Source organism: Anomaloglossus baeobatrachus, chromosome 4 (genome assembly GCF_048569485.1).
Source record: "Anomaloglossus baeobatrachus isolate aAnoBae1 chromosome 4, aAnoBae1.hap1, whole genome shotgun sequence".
Lineage (NCBI taxonomy): Eukaryota > Metazoa > Chordata > Amphibia > Anura > Aromobatidae > Anomaloglossus > Anomaloglossus baeobatrachus.
Window position 1 is genome coordinate 437,297,074 of NC_134356.1, and position 15,993 is coordinate 437,313,066.

The 15,993-nt window shown below is 42.0% G+C and overlaps 2 protein-coding genes across 5 annotated transcripts in view; one reads left to right on the forward strand and one right to left on the reverse strand.

The window, feature by feature from the left end:
• Positions 1-15,993, forward strand: part of ALPK3 (alpha kinase 3) — a 311,388-nt gene that overhangs the window by 203,623 nt on the left and 91,772 nt on the right. For all 4 annotated transcript variants that reach the window (XM_075345487.1, XM_075345486.1, XM_075345489.1 and 1 more), the window contains 2 exons: positions 7,496-7,613; positions 7,704-9,144. In XM_075345487.1, coding sequence (XP_075201602.1) covers positions 7,496-7,613; positions 7,704-9,144 — 1,559 coding nt within the window. The remainder of the gene's footprint in view (positions 1-7,495; positions 7,614-7,703; positions 9,145-15,993) is intronic.
• Positions 4,906-15,993, reverse strand: part of SLC28A1 (solute carrier family 28 member 1) — a 300,208-nt gene continuing 289,120 nt past the window's right edge. Inside the window, exon 18 of the mRNA XM_075345491.1 lies at positions 4,906-5,303. Within this exon, the coding sequence (XP_075201606.1) occupies positions 5,195-5,303 (109 nt within the window). The 3' untranslated portion in view covers positions 4,906-5,194. The remainder of the gene's footprint in view (positions 5,304-15,993) is intronic.

A 15,993-nucleotide genomic window follows, 5' to 3' on the forward strand; every position in this document is an offset into this window, starting at 1 on the left:
TTCGAGCTAAGCAGAAATCAAATTTCTGATAGTCTGCATCATGTAGAAATTTTGAGAAGCATGAGATTAAGTTTTACTGATTACGAAGCCTTTAAATGTTACCCACATCATTAGTTCGAAAGTGTTTTCTGCGGATTTGCATTTGTACTCAACATCTGTTGCATCTGTTGTATTAGTGTACAGCATTGGTCAGCTAGCATTGATGGATTCCAGTAGTTTGATAACGCTTTTCGAATGTGGCAATATCTTGGTGAAATCTTTTGCCATGTTTGTCATTGACTGTATCTAGATTTTCAGGGAAGAATTCCAAATGTGAATGCAGAAAATTAATTTTCAATGATTTGTTGCACTTTATTGCTTTGTAAGCTTCAAGAAAGTTGTCAACCAATTCAATGCAGTTTGGTGCTCGATAGTTGCCAAGGAAATTCTTGGAAACATCCTTGAATGATTTCCAAACAATTTTCTCAGGCCTCACCTGCAACTCTTTGAAGTGCTTGTCATTCATGATGTGTCTGATTTGTGGACCAACAAAAATGTCTTCCTGAATCTTGGCATCGGTTATTCTTGAGATTTGTCTCAAATAATGAAAACCTTCTGCTTCCTTGTTCATTGCTTTCACAAAATTTTTCATCTGCCCGAATTTTATATGAAGTGGAGGCAGAAATATCATTGCTGGGTCCACAACTGCTCTATGTGTGCCATTTTTCTGCTCAGGAGTCAAATGTTTACAGATTGGCCACTTCCTTATATTGTGACTGCTTAGCACGGTTATCCCATTTGCAAATGAAACAGCAGTACTTGGTGTATCCAAGCTGCAATCCAAACAGCAGTGCCACTACTTTTAAATCTCCACAGATGTTCCAGTTGTAGTTGCTGTACTTGATGTGTTTCAATAACTGTTGCATGTTGTCATATGTTTCTTTCATGTGTGCAGCATAGCCAACAGGTATTGCAGGATTAATATTACCATTGTGTAAAAATATAGCTTTGAGGCTTAACACTGATGAGTCAATAAAGAGACAACACTGTTTCGACTCATGCGAACATCCCAAAGCTGCGAACAACCCATCAATGTTGGTGCAGAAGCACAGGTTGTTAACCTAATCCTGTAACTCCTACTTCTTTCAGGTGATATCTCTCCTAATCCCGGTCCACCCCAGGCTAACTTTACCCCCTCCCCCACCTCCCATAGAAACCCTGATAATATTATTAACATTCCCTGTACACCCTCGCTTCCCTCTTTTAATTGTGCTCTATGGAATCCACGGTCCGTATGTAACAAGCTTCCTTACATCCACAACCTCTTTCTCAATAACTCTCTTAACTTACTAGGCCTAACTGAAACCTGGATTCAGGATTCTGATACTACTTCCCCTGCTGCCATCTCTCATGGTGGCTTACACTTTTCCCATTCACCAAGACCTGGAAACAGACATGGTGGTGGAGTCGGCTTACTCCTGTCCCCACAGTGCACCTTCCAGGTCATCCCCCCAGCTCCATCACTCTCATTCCCATCCTTTGAGGTTCACACCATCAGGCTCTTCCATCCCCTTCCCCTCAGAGTAGCTGTCATATACCGTCCACCAGGCTCACCCACCCAGTTCCTTGACCACTTTTCAGCCTGGCTGTCACACTTCATGTCCTCAGAGTTACCAACCCTGATCCTAGGAGACTTTAACATCCCCATGAACAGCCCCTCCTCCCCTTCTGCATCCCAGCTTCTATCTCTCACCACCTCCCTTGGCCTCTCACAGCTCTCATCCTCTGAGACACATGAAGATGGTAACACCCTTGACCTGGTCTTTATCCGCCTCTGCTCAATCTCTGACTTTGACAACTCACCTCTTCCCCTCTCTGACCACAACATCCTCTCCTTCAAGCTCACAAACCCTCGTCCGCCCCAGCACACTCCCACCAATCACACATTCAGAAACCTACAGGCCATCGATTCTCAGACACTTTCAGACTCTTTACACACATCACTGTCCCCTATATCCTCACTTTCCTGTCCTGATCTGGCTGTAAAGCACTACAATGACACACTCAGGACTACGCTAGACCAAGTAGCGCCCCTCACCCTCAGAAAGACCAAACACAGAGTAAAACAGCCCTGGCTCACATCACAAACTCGATTTCTCCAGCGATGCTCCAGGAGCGCCGAACGCCTATGGAGGAAAACCCGCACACCAGAAAACTTCATCCACTACAAGTTCATGTTAAGGACCTATAACTATTCCCTTCACCTCGCCAAACAGACCTACTTCACCAACCTTGTTTCCTCACTTGCCAACAATCCAAAAAAACTCTTTGACACCTTTCACTCCCTCCTCAGTCCCAAAGTACAGACCCCTGTCACAGCCCTTCATGCTGATGACCTGGCCTCGTATTTCACAGAGAAAATAGAAAACATCCGCCAAGAGATCAGCTCCCAGCCACCAAGCCCTGTGAATCCCATCCCTCCCCATATTCCATCCAGCTCACTTTCCACATTTGACCCAGTCACAGAGGAGGAAGTCTCCAGGCTCCTATCCTCCTCTCGTCCTACAACTTGCCCTACTGATCCCTTCCCCACACCTCTACTCCAGTCCCTCTCTCCGGTTGTCGCCACTCACCTAACTAAAATCTTCAATCTCTCTCTCTCTTCGGGTATCTTCCCCTCCTCCCTCAAACACTCTATCATTACTCCATTATTAAAAAAACCTTCTCTTGATCCGTCCTGCACAAGCAACTACAGACCAGTCTCCAATCTCTCCTTCATCTCTAAACTCTTGGAGCGCCTGGTCTACTCTCGCCTCACCCGCTACCTCTCCTCTCACTCTCTTCTAGATCCTTTACAGTCTGGCTTCCGCCCTTTACACTCAACAGAAACTGCCCTTGTCAAAGTGACCAATGACCTATTGACAGCAAAACGTAACGGTGACCACTCTCTGCTTATTCTTCTTGACCTTTCTGCTGCCTTTGACACTGTTGACCACCATCTCCTTCTCTCTATGCTCCACTCTATCGGCCTAAAGGACACTGTTCTTTCCTGGTTCTCTTCCTATCTTTCTGGCCGCTCATTCAGTGTATCATTTGCTGGCTCCACATCTTCTCCTCTTCCTCTCACTGTTGGGGTCCCTCAAGGCTCAGTCCTTGGCCCTCTTCTTTTCTCCCTCTACACTGCCCCAATTGGTCAGACCATCAGCAGATTTGGCTTTCAGTACCATCTTTATGCTGATGACACACAGCTATACACCTCCTCCCCTGAGCTCACCCCCGCTGTACTACAGAACACCAGTGACTGCCTGACTGCAGTTTGCAATGTCATGTCTGCTCTCTATCTGAAACTTAACCTTTCCAAAACTGAACTTCTTCTTTTCCCTCCATCTTCCAACTTTCCTCAACCTGACATCTCCCTCTCTGTGTGTGGCACAACGATAAGTCCTAGGCCGCAAGCCCGCTGCCTGGGGGTTATACTTGACACTGATCTCTCCTTCACCTCCCACATACAATCTCTTGCCCGCACCTGCCGCTTGCACCTCAAGAACATCTCTAGAATCCGCCCCTTTCTCACAATGGAAACGACAAAAACCCTCACCGTGGCCCTGATCCACTCTCGCTTGGACTACTGTAACTCTCTATTAATTGGTCTCCCCCTAACTAGACTCTCTCCTCTACAGTCAATCCTTAATGCAGCAGCCCGGGTCACCTATCTGGCTAACCGCTACTCGGATGCCTCTGCTCTGTGCCAGTCATTGCACTGGCTGCCCATATATCATAGGATCCAATTCAAACTGCTTGTTCTCACCCACAAAGCTCTCCACAGTGCAGCACCCCCCTACATCTCCACCCTCCTCTCTGTCTATCAGTCCACCCGTTCTCTACGCTCTGCAAGCGACTTTCGACTAACATCCACACTAATTCGAACCTCCCACTCCCGGATCCAAGACTTCTTCCGAGCTGCACCAACCCTCTGGAACGCTCTACCCCAAGAAGTTAGGACAAATCACAACTTACTCAGCTTCAGACGCACCCTAAAGACGCATCTTTTTAGGGCGGCCTATCACACTCCCTAATCAGATTCGATTCACATAGTCCCTCTACAACCTCTCACAACATAGCTCCACATCAAACTCCATGGCACCCAAAGGCATCTCAAGGCTCGGGCCCACTGGTCCAGGAAACCATTATCCAGCCCCATTTCCGTGAGATGGTTGGATTGTCATTGTAAATAAGCACTTGAACCTTGCCTCTCCCCCCATCTCATTGTAGATTGTAAGCTCTCACGAGCAGGGTTGTATTTTTTTTTCCCCTCTAAATATTGTATTTCTATAACTGTTACTTGTTTGTATATGATCCTCCTGAATTGTAAAGCGCTACGGAATATGTTGGCGCTATAGAAATAAAGATTATTATTATTATTATTATTACCTGTTAAAAAAAACTGTGTTAAGTCATCTTGGGGGCTTTGAAAGTCAAACTGTTCTACCAGGTGACAGCAAATGCCATCCTCAAAGTCTTGAAGCTAGTAACTCTGCATGTGCTTATGACAAATTTAAGTTTTTAGAGGAAAACAAAATGAAGACAAATTTAGGTTCTAGACCAATTCATTCAGTTTTTCTTTGGTGTTGGTACTGGAAGAGTGTCATTATGAGACACTGGTCTCCTACCTGAAGGACCTGAAGGCAGATTGGAATATTCAATAAATTTCCTATTCTTAACAGAGAAACCAGCGACATTGGTTAGACAGAAGTAACAATCAGTCACATAATCCTTCAGTTCCCACCATATCATTGGGACAGGAAATGGCATTGACTTGTGAGAACCTCTCAGCCATCCTCTAAGATCAACAACACATCCTGTACAACAAATATGGGGAGCCCAGGATTTTAAAATTAAACAACTGAGATACAATTGAAGTGGAGACTTTTAGGTTTAATTAAAGGGATTGAGCAATCATATCCTGTGAAATATTGTTAGGACCAGGAGGACGGGTAGGCCCAGGAGGTGGATCCACTGGGCTGAACACCTCACCGAGGGCAAGGTGCCCGGTAGCCGGAGCACTACAGGTAGCAGGACAGTCCGTTCAGAGGAGTGGAGTGAAGAAGTCCCTGGGACCACGGAGTCTCTGAAGGTAGTCCGGGTGACGGAGCTCAGGTTCGGAGGCCGAGATGACGTCAGGCAGAATCCGGAACCAACGGAGCGAGGAGGTGGGTCACCACACGGATCCAGGGATTGGAGATGGTAGGGACTGACGGGATGGCAGGCAGTCACCGTTCGGGGTTCGGGAGTCGTCAGGACCGGTTGGCGAGACGGGGGCGACTCTACAAGACAGATAGGTAAGTATGGCACAAGACACAAGGAGACCTGACTCCTAGCTTAGCAAACACGAAGAACAGGCCCCGCCCACTTGGAAAGGATCCCCCTATATACCCTGTACCTGATTCTTCAATATCCTGTTGGAGGACACTGGCCCTTTAAGAGAGGGTCAATGACCGCGCGCGCGCCCTAATGCGCATGCGCGAGGCCCGGGTGCCAGAAGCCAGAGCAGGGAGCAGTGCACAGGAGGCAGGAGTGCCGGGCTGGCTCAGCGTTACCGATGGGCGCCGGGAGCGGGGACCGGGCTGCTTGGGGACCGCAGGTGATGGGGCATGAAGGCTGTGGAGCGGGGGACCGGGTAGCCTGGCACGGGAGCGGCGGAGCGTAACCCGAGAGCGGGGAAGCGTGGCAGGGGAGCCGGTGAGCAAGGCAGGGGAGCCGGGGAGCATGGCAGGGGAGCCGGGGAGCATGGCAGGGGAGCATGGCAGAGGAACCGGGGAGCGTGACAAATATATAGGAATTGCAACCATTTTTCTACAAAGCTTCCTCATCTCAGGGGCTCAAAAGTAATTGGACATATTTACTTTACCATAAACAAAATGTTCATTTCTAATACTTTGTAGAGAATCATTGGCAGGTAATGACTGCCTGAAGCCTGGAAGCCATGGACGTCAATCGCTGGGTATACTCCTTTGTGATGCTATGCCAGGCCTTTTCTGTTGTTGACTGTTTCTGGGTCTTATTCCATTAAGTTTTGTTTTAAAAATCTGAAATGCATACTTGATAGGGTTGATATCTGGTGACTGACTCAGCCACTGCAGAATATTACACTTACATGCCTTAAAAAAACTCCTGGATTGCTTTTGCAGTATGTTTTGGGTCATTGTCAATCACTGTCCAGTCAACCTTGCTGCATTTGGCTAAATCTGAGCAGAAATTATAGCCCTGTACACTTCAGAATTCATCTGGCTGCTTCTGTCTTCAGTCACATCATCAATAAACACTTTTGACTCTGTGTCATTGGAAGGCATGCATATCCATGCCATCATTTAACATTTTTCAAAAACCACAGCATGTCAATTCTTTCAGCGTTTTTGCTGATGAATTTAAAATAAAACATGACAAACACATAAAAAAGCTTGTAATGTACGCAGTATTTTTCCTTCCAATACTGCATTTTACTGTACATACAGAAAATAAATACTGCACTGTATGAATATACTCTAAGGCAGGCTTTATACGTTGCGACATCAGTAATGATATATCGTCGGGGTCACGTCGTTAGTGACGCACATCCGGCGCCGTTACCGACATCGCAGCGTGTAAACCCTAGGAGCAACGATCACTGATCGCAAAAACGTCAAAAATCGTTGATTGGTGACACGTCGCTCCTTTCCATAATATCACTACTGCTGCCGGTACGATGTTGTTTGTCGTTCCTGCAGCACCACACATCACTGTGTGTGACACCGCAGGAGCGATGAACATCTCCTTACCTGCCTCCACTGTCAATGCACAAAGAAGGAGGTGGGCGGGATGTTATATCCCGCTCATCTCCGCCCCTCCGCTTCTATTGGCCAGCTGCTTAGTGACGTTGCGGTGACGTCGCTGTGATGCCGAACGCACCTCCCCCTTGAAGGAGATATTGTTCGGCGGTCACAGCGACGTTGCCGACCAGGTATGTGCCTGTGAAGCTGCCGTAGCGATAATGTTCGCTACGGCAGCGATCAACACATATCGCATGTGCAACGGGGGCGGGTGCTATAACACTCGACATCGCTAGCAATTGCTAGCGATGTCGCAGCGTGTAAAGCCCGCCTAAGGCTGTGTAGCTTGGTGGGTGGGCTGGCTAGCATGTGTCCCAGATGATGTATTTGGGTGAAGCCAACAAACCTATATACTTTGGTCAGTGTATTTTGATACAGAACTAGGGCAGCAATCTGCCTCATTGCCTTGGGTAAAAGAAAGCCTAACTGTAGTGTAGTCGTTTTGCCAAGTAGTGTAAAAACAGACAAACATAAACACATTTAGTGTCACATTACATCATTCACTTTGCAAATTAAACAGTTGTTTGCGAAACATTAGAATTTAGCATTTGTAAATTTCTTATTAGTAATGCAATTTAAAATGTTTGATTTCCAAGTTACTTTTGTCATGACAGTTACTTATTAAAATTTTTTTATTGGTTTATTTGCAGGTTATCCAGAACCCGAAGTTACATGGTACAAAGATGATGAAGAAATGGATCGATACTGTGGTTTGCCAAAATATGAAATTTTACGAAGTGGAAAACGGCACACGTTAATGATCTATAAGTGCGTTTCATATCTAAGTATCTAAAATCTCCAAATACTAAACATTATAATTATAGTACAAATAATTCATTTTGTTATTTTATTTTACAGGTGCAGTGAAGAAGACGCTGCAATTTATCAAGCATCAGCCAGAAATACCAAAGGTATTGTGTCCTGTTCTGGAGTTTTAGAGGTTGGAACCATGACTGAATACAAAATTCACCAAAGGTGGTTTGCAAAACTGAAGAGAAAAGCAGAAGCCAAAATGCGTGAAATTGAGCAAAGTAGGAAAAAAGCTAAGGAAAATTTGGATGAAAGTGAAAGACTGAGGGCATTGAGTCCTGAAAGGATTCAAAGAAAGAGGAGGTTCTCATCAGAAAATACAGATACTGCAACAGAATCATTAGAAAATGAGGAATCTGTTAAGGTCCAGGTTACAGATCCAAATGCTAGACTTCAAGATGAAGTGTCAAATGCAAATGAACAACCACATAATGTGGTCAATGGTTTCCATGTTATGGAACCTCAACAGAGTGAAGAGATAACCACCAATGGTTACAGTGTACCTGAAAATATAGAAGAAAATGGAAAAGAATTTCTTGCATATGTCTATGAAACAGTGGAAGTCATAACAAAAAAGTCCACACCCAAGGAGTCTTATGCAAAGAAGAAGAAAAAAGAGGAAGAGCCTCCTTTAAGTACAACAGACTTAACAAAAGAGGAGGCAAAACAGGGAACTGCCAAGAAGCCAGAAGGAATAAGTCCTGCTCCAAGAAGATCCCGATTTAGTAAAGATGTCACCAAGACACAGGTGGAAGAAAAGATGGAGGTTCAGGCATCGCCAATTTCAGTGAATAAAAGATTTGCACCTTCCACCCTATCTAATAAGTCAGTAAAAACTACTGTAACAAAAGATCTAAAAAAAGGAAAAGATGCCATTGTGCCCGGTAAAAAGGCAGATGATTCTTCCATTCCAAAACCAGGTCAATCGCAAAATAAGGATGAGATCAATTTTTCCTTGAGGGATATGTATTTTGATGACTCACAATCACAACAAGAAGTTACGTCACCTCTTGACCAAGTCAAGAAGACAAAAACTCAAGTTCAGTCAGATAGTTTGAGTCCAGCAAAACCATCAGTTCAAGGACAAATAAAAGTACCAAAAGTAGCCCCAAGGCGTTCTAAAGAGCAAAGAGAACTATCAGCTGGACGCAAACCTCAATCATCAACAAGCACAAAAAATGAATTGAATTCAACTAAACCAGTTTCAAATCTTGATCATACTGCAACTGACCCCAAGTCAAAGAGTGAACCACCAAAGCCAGTTGTATCTAATTTAACAGGTTCTTCTACAATTGCACCTGGCAAAATCAGTGGTGCTGCTGAGCAAAATATGAAGAAGATAGAGACAAAAGTGCTGGTCCCTTCTTGTAATTTATCTTCTGAGGTCACATCGCAAAAGTCTAGTGCAAAGGAAAGTACTAGTACTGGAGAAAGACGTGAATCTCAAAGCTCGGAGAAGAACAAGATATCCTCAGAAGACCCTATTGAGGTAACTTTATTTTCTTGTTTGTAGCTCTCATAGCTAAAAGGGTTTCCATCTTGACTAACATCACAAGCAACACCTAATTATAGATGAGACATTCATGTTTGGACATAGACCTTTAGCCATCCCATCATGACATCTTTTCTGTCTGTTCCAAATACTATCATTCCACTGCCCATATTCCTTTGTATAAAATCACGTCTCAAGTGTCAAGTCAGGAGGATGGGAAGTATCCACCTCATATGATTTATTTACATACACTTGATGGAACACTTACTTAACAGCACCATTAGCATGCTCTTATTTGCTTTGACAATTTTGAATATTAACCTATTTTTTACCTTTAGGATCAGTCTATTTTCCTTTATGCACTTTCATTGACCCAATCCAAGAGCTATAATTTACTTTTCCTTCCAGATAACTGTATGGAACTTTTTTGTGGGATGAGTTGAATTTCTTTGTGGTGCCATATTGAGGTATATAAAAAAAAAATGTACATAATCGACCTAAAGATTGTGATATGACATACAAAGGAAGCAAAAAATCCGTAGGACAAAAATAGTAGTGAAGCTTTAATCATCCAAAAATGTACATACAGTCATTGCTAAAAGTGTTGAATGAATTAATCAATGAGATATCTACTCTACCACATACTCTTCAGATTTTGTGTTATACCATGCCTGATGAAGAGACCTGAGTAGTCTCGAAAGCTTGCAATTATTACCATCTTTTCAGTTAGCCATTAAAAGGTATCAACCACTGAGGACTTCAGTTCTTTTAAACAATTTTTAATCAATGAGTTAATCAATAAGTGGCATCAATCCCAAAATTAGTGGAAGTGTACACTTTTTGTTGCTATCAAGTATATTTGTCACTACATTTGTGGTGATAACACCTATATAACATACTCTATCTTCTTAAACAGCACTAGTTCATTTGCAGATTTGATTACTAATATAGCAATGGGTACTGAACAGTTGACAGACAATTTTTAATTATTATACACTATGTAAAATACAAGTTTCAATAGTATTGATAATCATGAAGTAGTATTAGAGTCATGCTCAAAAGTGTTGGCACCCTTGAAATTGTTACAGAAAATGAATTATTTCTCCCAGAAAATTATCACAATTACACGTTTTGTTATAGACATGTTTATTTCCTTTGTGTATTGGAACAACACAAACAAAACAGTTAAAAAAATGTAGATTGGACATAATTTCACACAAAACCCCAAAAATGGATAGTACCAAATTGTTGGCACCCTCATCTTAATATTTGGTTGCACAGCCTTTGTCATAAATAACTGTAATCAATCTCTTCATATAACTATCAACAAGCTTCTTACACCTTTCAAATGGAATTTTGGACCACTAATTATTTGAAAATTGCTCCAGGTCTCTCATATTTGAAGTTTGCCTTCTCCCAACAGCACTGTTTTAAGATTTCTTCACAGGTGTTCAATGGGATTTAGATCTGGACTCATTGCTGGCCACTTCAGAACTCTCCAGTGTTTTGTTTCCGTTCATTTCTGGCTGCTTCTTGAAGTATGTTTGGGATACATTGCAACCCAAAATACCATATTTTTCGGATAAGATGCACTTTTCCTCCCAAAAATTTGGAAGGAAAATGAGGGGTGCGTCTTAAAATATGAATGTAGCTTACTGGGGGGGGGGTGGTAGAGAGGGGTCACAGGAGGCAGGGTAATGCTGTGCTGCGGGCGGCACAGCTCTGTGCAGCAAGCGTCGCGGCTTTGTTTGGCTCTTTGTAGCAGGCAGCGAGGCTCTGTGCAGCGGGCAGTAGAGAGGCTCTGTGCAGCAGGCAGTGAAGCACGGGCCATTCTGAAGATGCCGGCGGTAAGAGCTTCAAATAATGGCACCCATAGTCGGCGCATGCTCAGATGGAACTCTCACCTCAAGCTCCCATCTGCGCACGTCCCAACTCCTGCTGCCATTTCTTGAAGCCCGCACTGCCGACATCTTCAGAATGGCCAGTGCCTCACCGCCCACAGCGAGCACCAGCACAGAGCAGCACCGGCTGCTCTAGCACAGAACAGCACCACCTGCCCCTGCACAGAGCAGCGCTGGCTGCCCAAGCACAGGGCAGCTCCTGCAGTGAGCATCTGGGGCCCCCCTCTGCACCGCCCTCAGCATCGTCATACTCCAGCACTTCCCCTGCCTCTTGTGACCCCCACTCCACCACTGGTGCCGTCCCCCTCCACCACTGGTGCCGTCCCCCTCCAGTAAGACACCATCGAATTACAAAATGGACCCCATAATTTATTTTTTTACCTTTTGTTATCTCTAAATTTGGTGTGCGTTTTATAATCCGGTGCATCTTATAAAACAAAAAATACGGTACTTAGATAACCTTCAAATTTTATGATGCATTGCACACCTTCAAGGCAACCAGTGCCAGAGGAATCAAAACAACCCCAAAACATCTTTGATAGTCCAGTCAAAATACGAAAAAAAAATCCTTTACCCTGAACAAATTCCAAGAAAGCGTTTTTTGTTTTTTTTTTTGTAGTATTACATGTAGGGAAAAACATACTAAAAGTTTACCAAGATAGGGTCCATATTCTTTGACGTCCAAATGTGACGTCAAAGAATATGGCCACCAAAGCTGTAAAATGTTAAAGGCGACTCACCTTTCAGTGTCTATCATATTTCTTTTACAATTACTACTATTATTATATTTATTATTTAATGATTTATGAATGGCTTGCATGCAGGAGGGCTCACCAAAGGAAGTGGAATGTCCGAACATCAGAGGGCCTTGTGGACTCTGTCTGTGCCAGTGTCCTCTTCCTACAGTGATGCAATGCAGGGTTTCAATTGCCAGAGCTTTGTCATAGGTAATAACACAAGGAGGCAAGAACGTCAAGGACGAGAAGAGATTGTGAAGACCTGGAGAAAATTGCAGATAAACTCGAGACCTTTTCTCCTTTCTCTGATGAAGTTTCTCTTCGCAACATTATCACCGGTGTCAATGCAAATAAGGATGTGAATGTCCATAACCTGTTCACCATTGGCAGAGAAATAGTGGAAACAATGGAGGGTCAATCACTGTTTTCAGTTAAGTACAAGCGGTAAATGAAAGCCAAGACCCTGGCATCCAGTGAGGCAATTGATGTTGCTAAGGACAAAACAATAGACCCCGCTCTTTTGTTCCAAAGGTTTCTTGTGGTGTCTCAAACTGCTGATCTTTCCCTTGATGAGGTGATGGCCTATGAACTTTCACCATACCAACCATCCCTCTTTGAGGCAAAACATCTCTTACGCAAACCAAAGCACAACTTATGGCTGCTATAAAAGAACAGAGTTCAGATGACGCAGTACTCAAGGATGTACCAGAAGTGGAACATTATGTTCTTGACGGGGGATCTCTTCTCCATCGACTGAAGTGGTCAGAACGAAAGACATATTGTTCAATCGCTGAAGACTATGCATCTTTCACAGTAAAGCACTATGGTAAGGCTACGATAGTATTTGATGGTTACATTGGAGGACCAAACACTAAGAACATATCAGCGACGGCGCAAAAATCGAACAAGTAAGAAAGTGAACATTGCTGAAGGAACGAGATTTGTCGGGAAAAATGAGGACTTCCTTTCGAATGTGGAGAACAAACAGTCTCTTATCAATCTCGTTTCACAGCGCATGAATGACAGAGGTTGCCACGTAATACAATCAGAGGGGAATGCAGATGTCGAGACTGTTAAGGCAGCAGTGTCAATGTCATCCAACAAAAGTACTAGTCTCATTGGCGAAGATACAGATCTTTTGGTGTTGTTACTTCATCACGTGTCAACCAGTGATGGCAACAAGTTTTATTTCTACTCGGATAAAGGGAGTCCTGCAACAGTATATGACATTAAGGTTATAAAAACATAGCTGAGATTGAAGATGCTGGGTGTAAAGCGATGGTGGCATTGTTCGGGGGCAAATCTGGAGATAATCTGTCTGCAATGAGGTATTCTACTCAATGGAAAAAAGTTGGTTCAGCCAAAATCGTTGTTACACCTGAACGACTGCCACTGACCTCCTCTGCAATGAAGTATCATGCCCTTTGGAGTTACCTCCAAGGGATGCTTTGGATGGACAATGGTGAGGCCATGGACACTACTGAATCGGGATGGGAATTGCAGAACAACAGTCTAGTTCCAGTGATGATGGATACTTCACCCGCGCCAGAAACACTTCTGAAAATAATTCACTGCAATTGTTCTTGTGGTTGTAGTACACTTCGGTGCACTAGCAAAAGACACGGACTTACCTGTTCACGGGTATGCGGACCATGTCAAGAAGGGCATTGTGACAATATGAGTGAGGAAGCAGTGTCTGATGATGAAAATAGTGACTATTGACCTGACACAGTTATTCAGTGATGAAGTAGGTCTTAAAATGTACTGTGTATTAATTCTATAATTTCTAGAAATGTACATGTATGTCATGACGTCATTGATGACGTCATGACCTCGCCTGTCCATGTAGTTACTATAAAACTTTGTATAAAAATTGTTATATGAAAATATATAGTATAAAAAATGCAAACTCTTCTGTAACCTACAGCTACAGCTTTGAAATAGGGAAATATTCGTTATTTTTAGTGCGATGGCTGTCATCGTCTTATGACGTCATAGTTAGGATCTTTGTGGTGATCAATTTTTGGTAAACTTTTAATATGTTGTTCCCCACATATAATAGTAAAAAAAAAAAATAATAAAATGCTTTCTTGGAATTTGTTCTGGGTCAAACCATATTTTGACTGGATTATGAACCTCCATATTTGACTGTAGGTACTGTGTTCTTTTCTTTGTTGGCCTCCATCTATTTTCATTAAACAGTAGAATGATGTGCTTTACCAAAATCCTCTATCTATCTGTCCACAAGATGCTTTCCCAGAAGGATTTTGGCATACTCACATACATTTTGGCAAAGTACATTCTAACTTTTTTTATGTCTTTGTGACAGCAGTACGATCCTCCTGGGTCTCCTGCCATAGTGTCTTTTTTCATTCAAATGTCGACGGATAGTTCGTACTGACGCCTTGAGCCTGCAAGACAGCTTGAATTGTTTGGGAACTTAATTGGAGCTGCTAAGCCACCATCTGGACTATCTTGCGTTGCAACCTTTCATCAATTTTTCTCTGCCATCCACATCCAGGGAAATTTTCTACAGTGCCATGAATTGTTCTTGATTATGTTGTGCACTGTGAACAAGGAAACACCAAGATGTCTGGAGATGGACTTGTAACCATGTAATTGTTTACAGTTTTCAACAATTTTATGCCCTCAGACAGTTCTCTTCACATCTTTCTGTTCTCCATGCCTTAGTGTGGCACACACAGACACACAATGCAAAGATTGAGTCAACTTACTCCCTTTTTATGTGGATTCAGGTGTGATTTTCATATTGCCCACACCTGTTACTTGCCACAGGTGAGTTTGAACGAGCATCATATGCTTGAAACAAAGTTGCTTACCCACAATTTCAGAAAGGTGGCAACAATTTTGTCCGGCCCATTTTTGGGGTTTTGTGTGAAATTATGTCCAATTTCTCTTTTTTTTGTACAAAGAAAATAAACATATATATAACAAAACATGCATTTGCAATAATTTTCTGGGAGAAATACTTCCCTTTCTGGAACAATTTCAAGGGTGCCAACACTGTTGGTCATTACAGTTATAAATACTATTGAAGCTGGTATTTTACATAGTGTATAATAATTAAAAATAGGCATCAACTGTTCAGTAGTAATGACCCATCGTTATATATTAATCAAATCTACAAATGAACTACTGCTGCTTCAGAAGCTAGAGTATGTTATATAGGTGTTATCACCACAACACAACTGTAGTGACAAATATACTTGAAAGCAACAAAAAGTGTACACTGCCACTAATTTTGGGATTGATGTCACTTATTGATTAACTCATTTACTTTTTACTCACCACTTGCTTTTTTGAATCGGCAAAAAGCAATTCTTCAAGTGTTTTTTATTTCTTTAAAATGTAATCAATCACGACCACTACTTTGACAAGCCCTACTTAAATACCAACTCCCCCAAGTAAAATAGGAAAAGCTTGTACTCACCTCCCTGGAAGATCTTGAGACAACATTGCAGAAATGGTGAAACTTATTACATAACAGATTTTTAACAGATACATTTTTGTCTAATTATTGTGTTTTTTTACTTGAAAAAAGAACAAACATAACAGATTCTTAAATTCCTGATTTGCCAAGAGTAAAATAATAATAATTTATTATTACTTTACTCTTTGGACTTGGGAATTTAAGAATCTGTTATGTTTGTTCTTTTTTTAAGTAAGAAAACCACAATAATTACACAAAAATTTATATAATGTACAGTATATACATTATATAAATGTATATACATTTTTCTTTTTCACCATATTTTGAGTGTCATAACTTTTTCATTTTTGTTTCATCTGACCTGTGTGATGGACTGTTTTTTGGGAGATGAAACTAGCTTCTTACTTGTACAATTTTGAGGTGTTTTATCCCATTTTTGATACCTTTTTAATTCCTTCTTTTGGAAGGTAGAACAAAGGTTGCAATAATTTAATTGTTTTTCCTTAATTTTATTATGGTTTTCACCATTTGGGATAAATTATTTAATTCTTTTATAAGACGAGCCATTATGAAGGTAGTGATGCTAAAGAATTAGTTTTTTTATTTTTTAGATTTATATTTGTCTATTTTTTTCCAGTTAAAAAAAAGTATTTTACGTTAGTGTTATACTGACAGTTACACATAATAGAATTTATAGAATAAAATAAGTAGATTGTTTTTTTCAAGGCTTTTTATCAAAGTTACATAATTTTACATT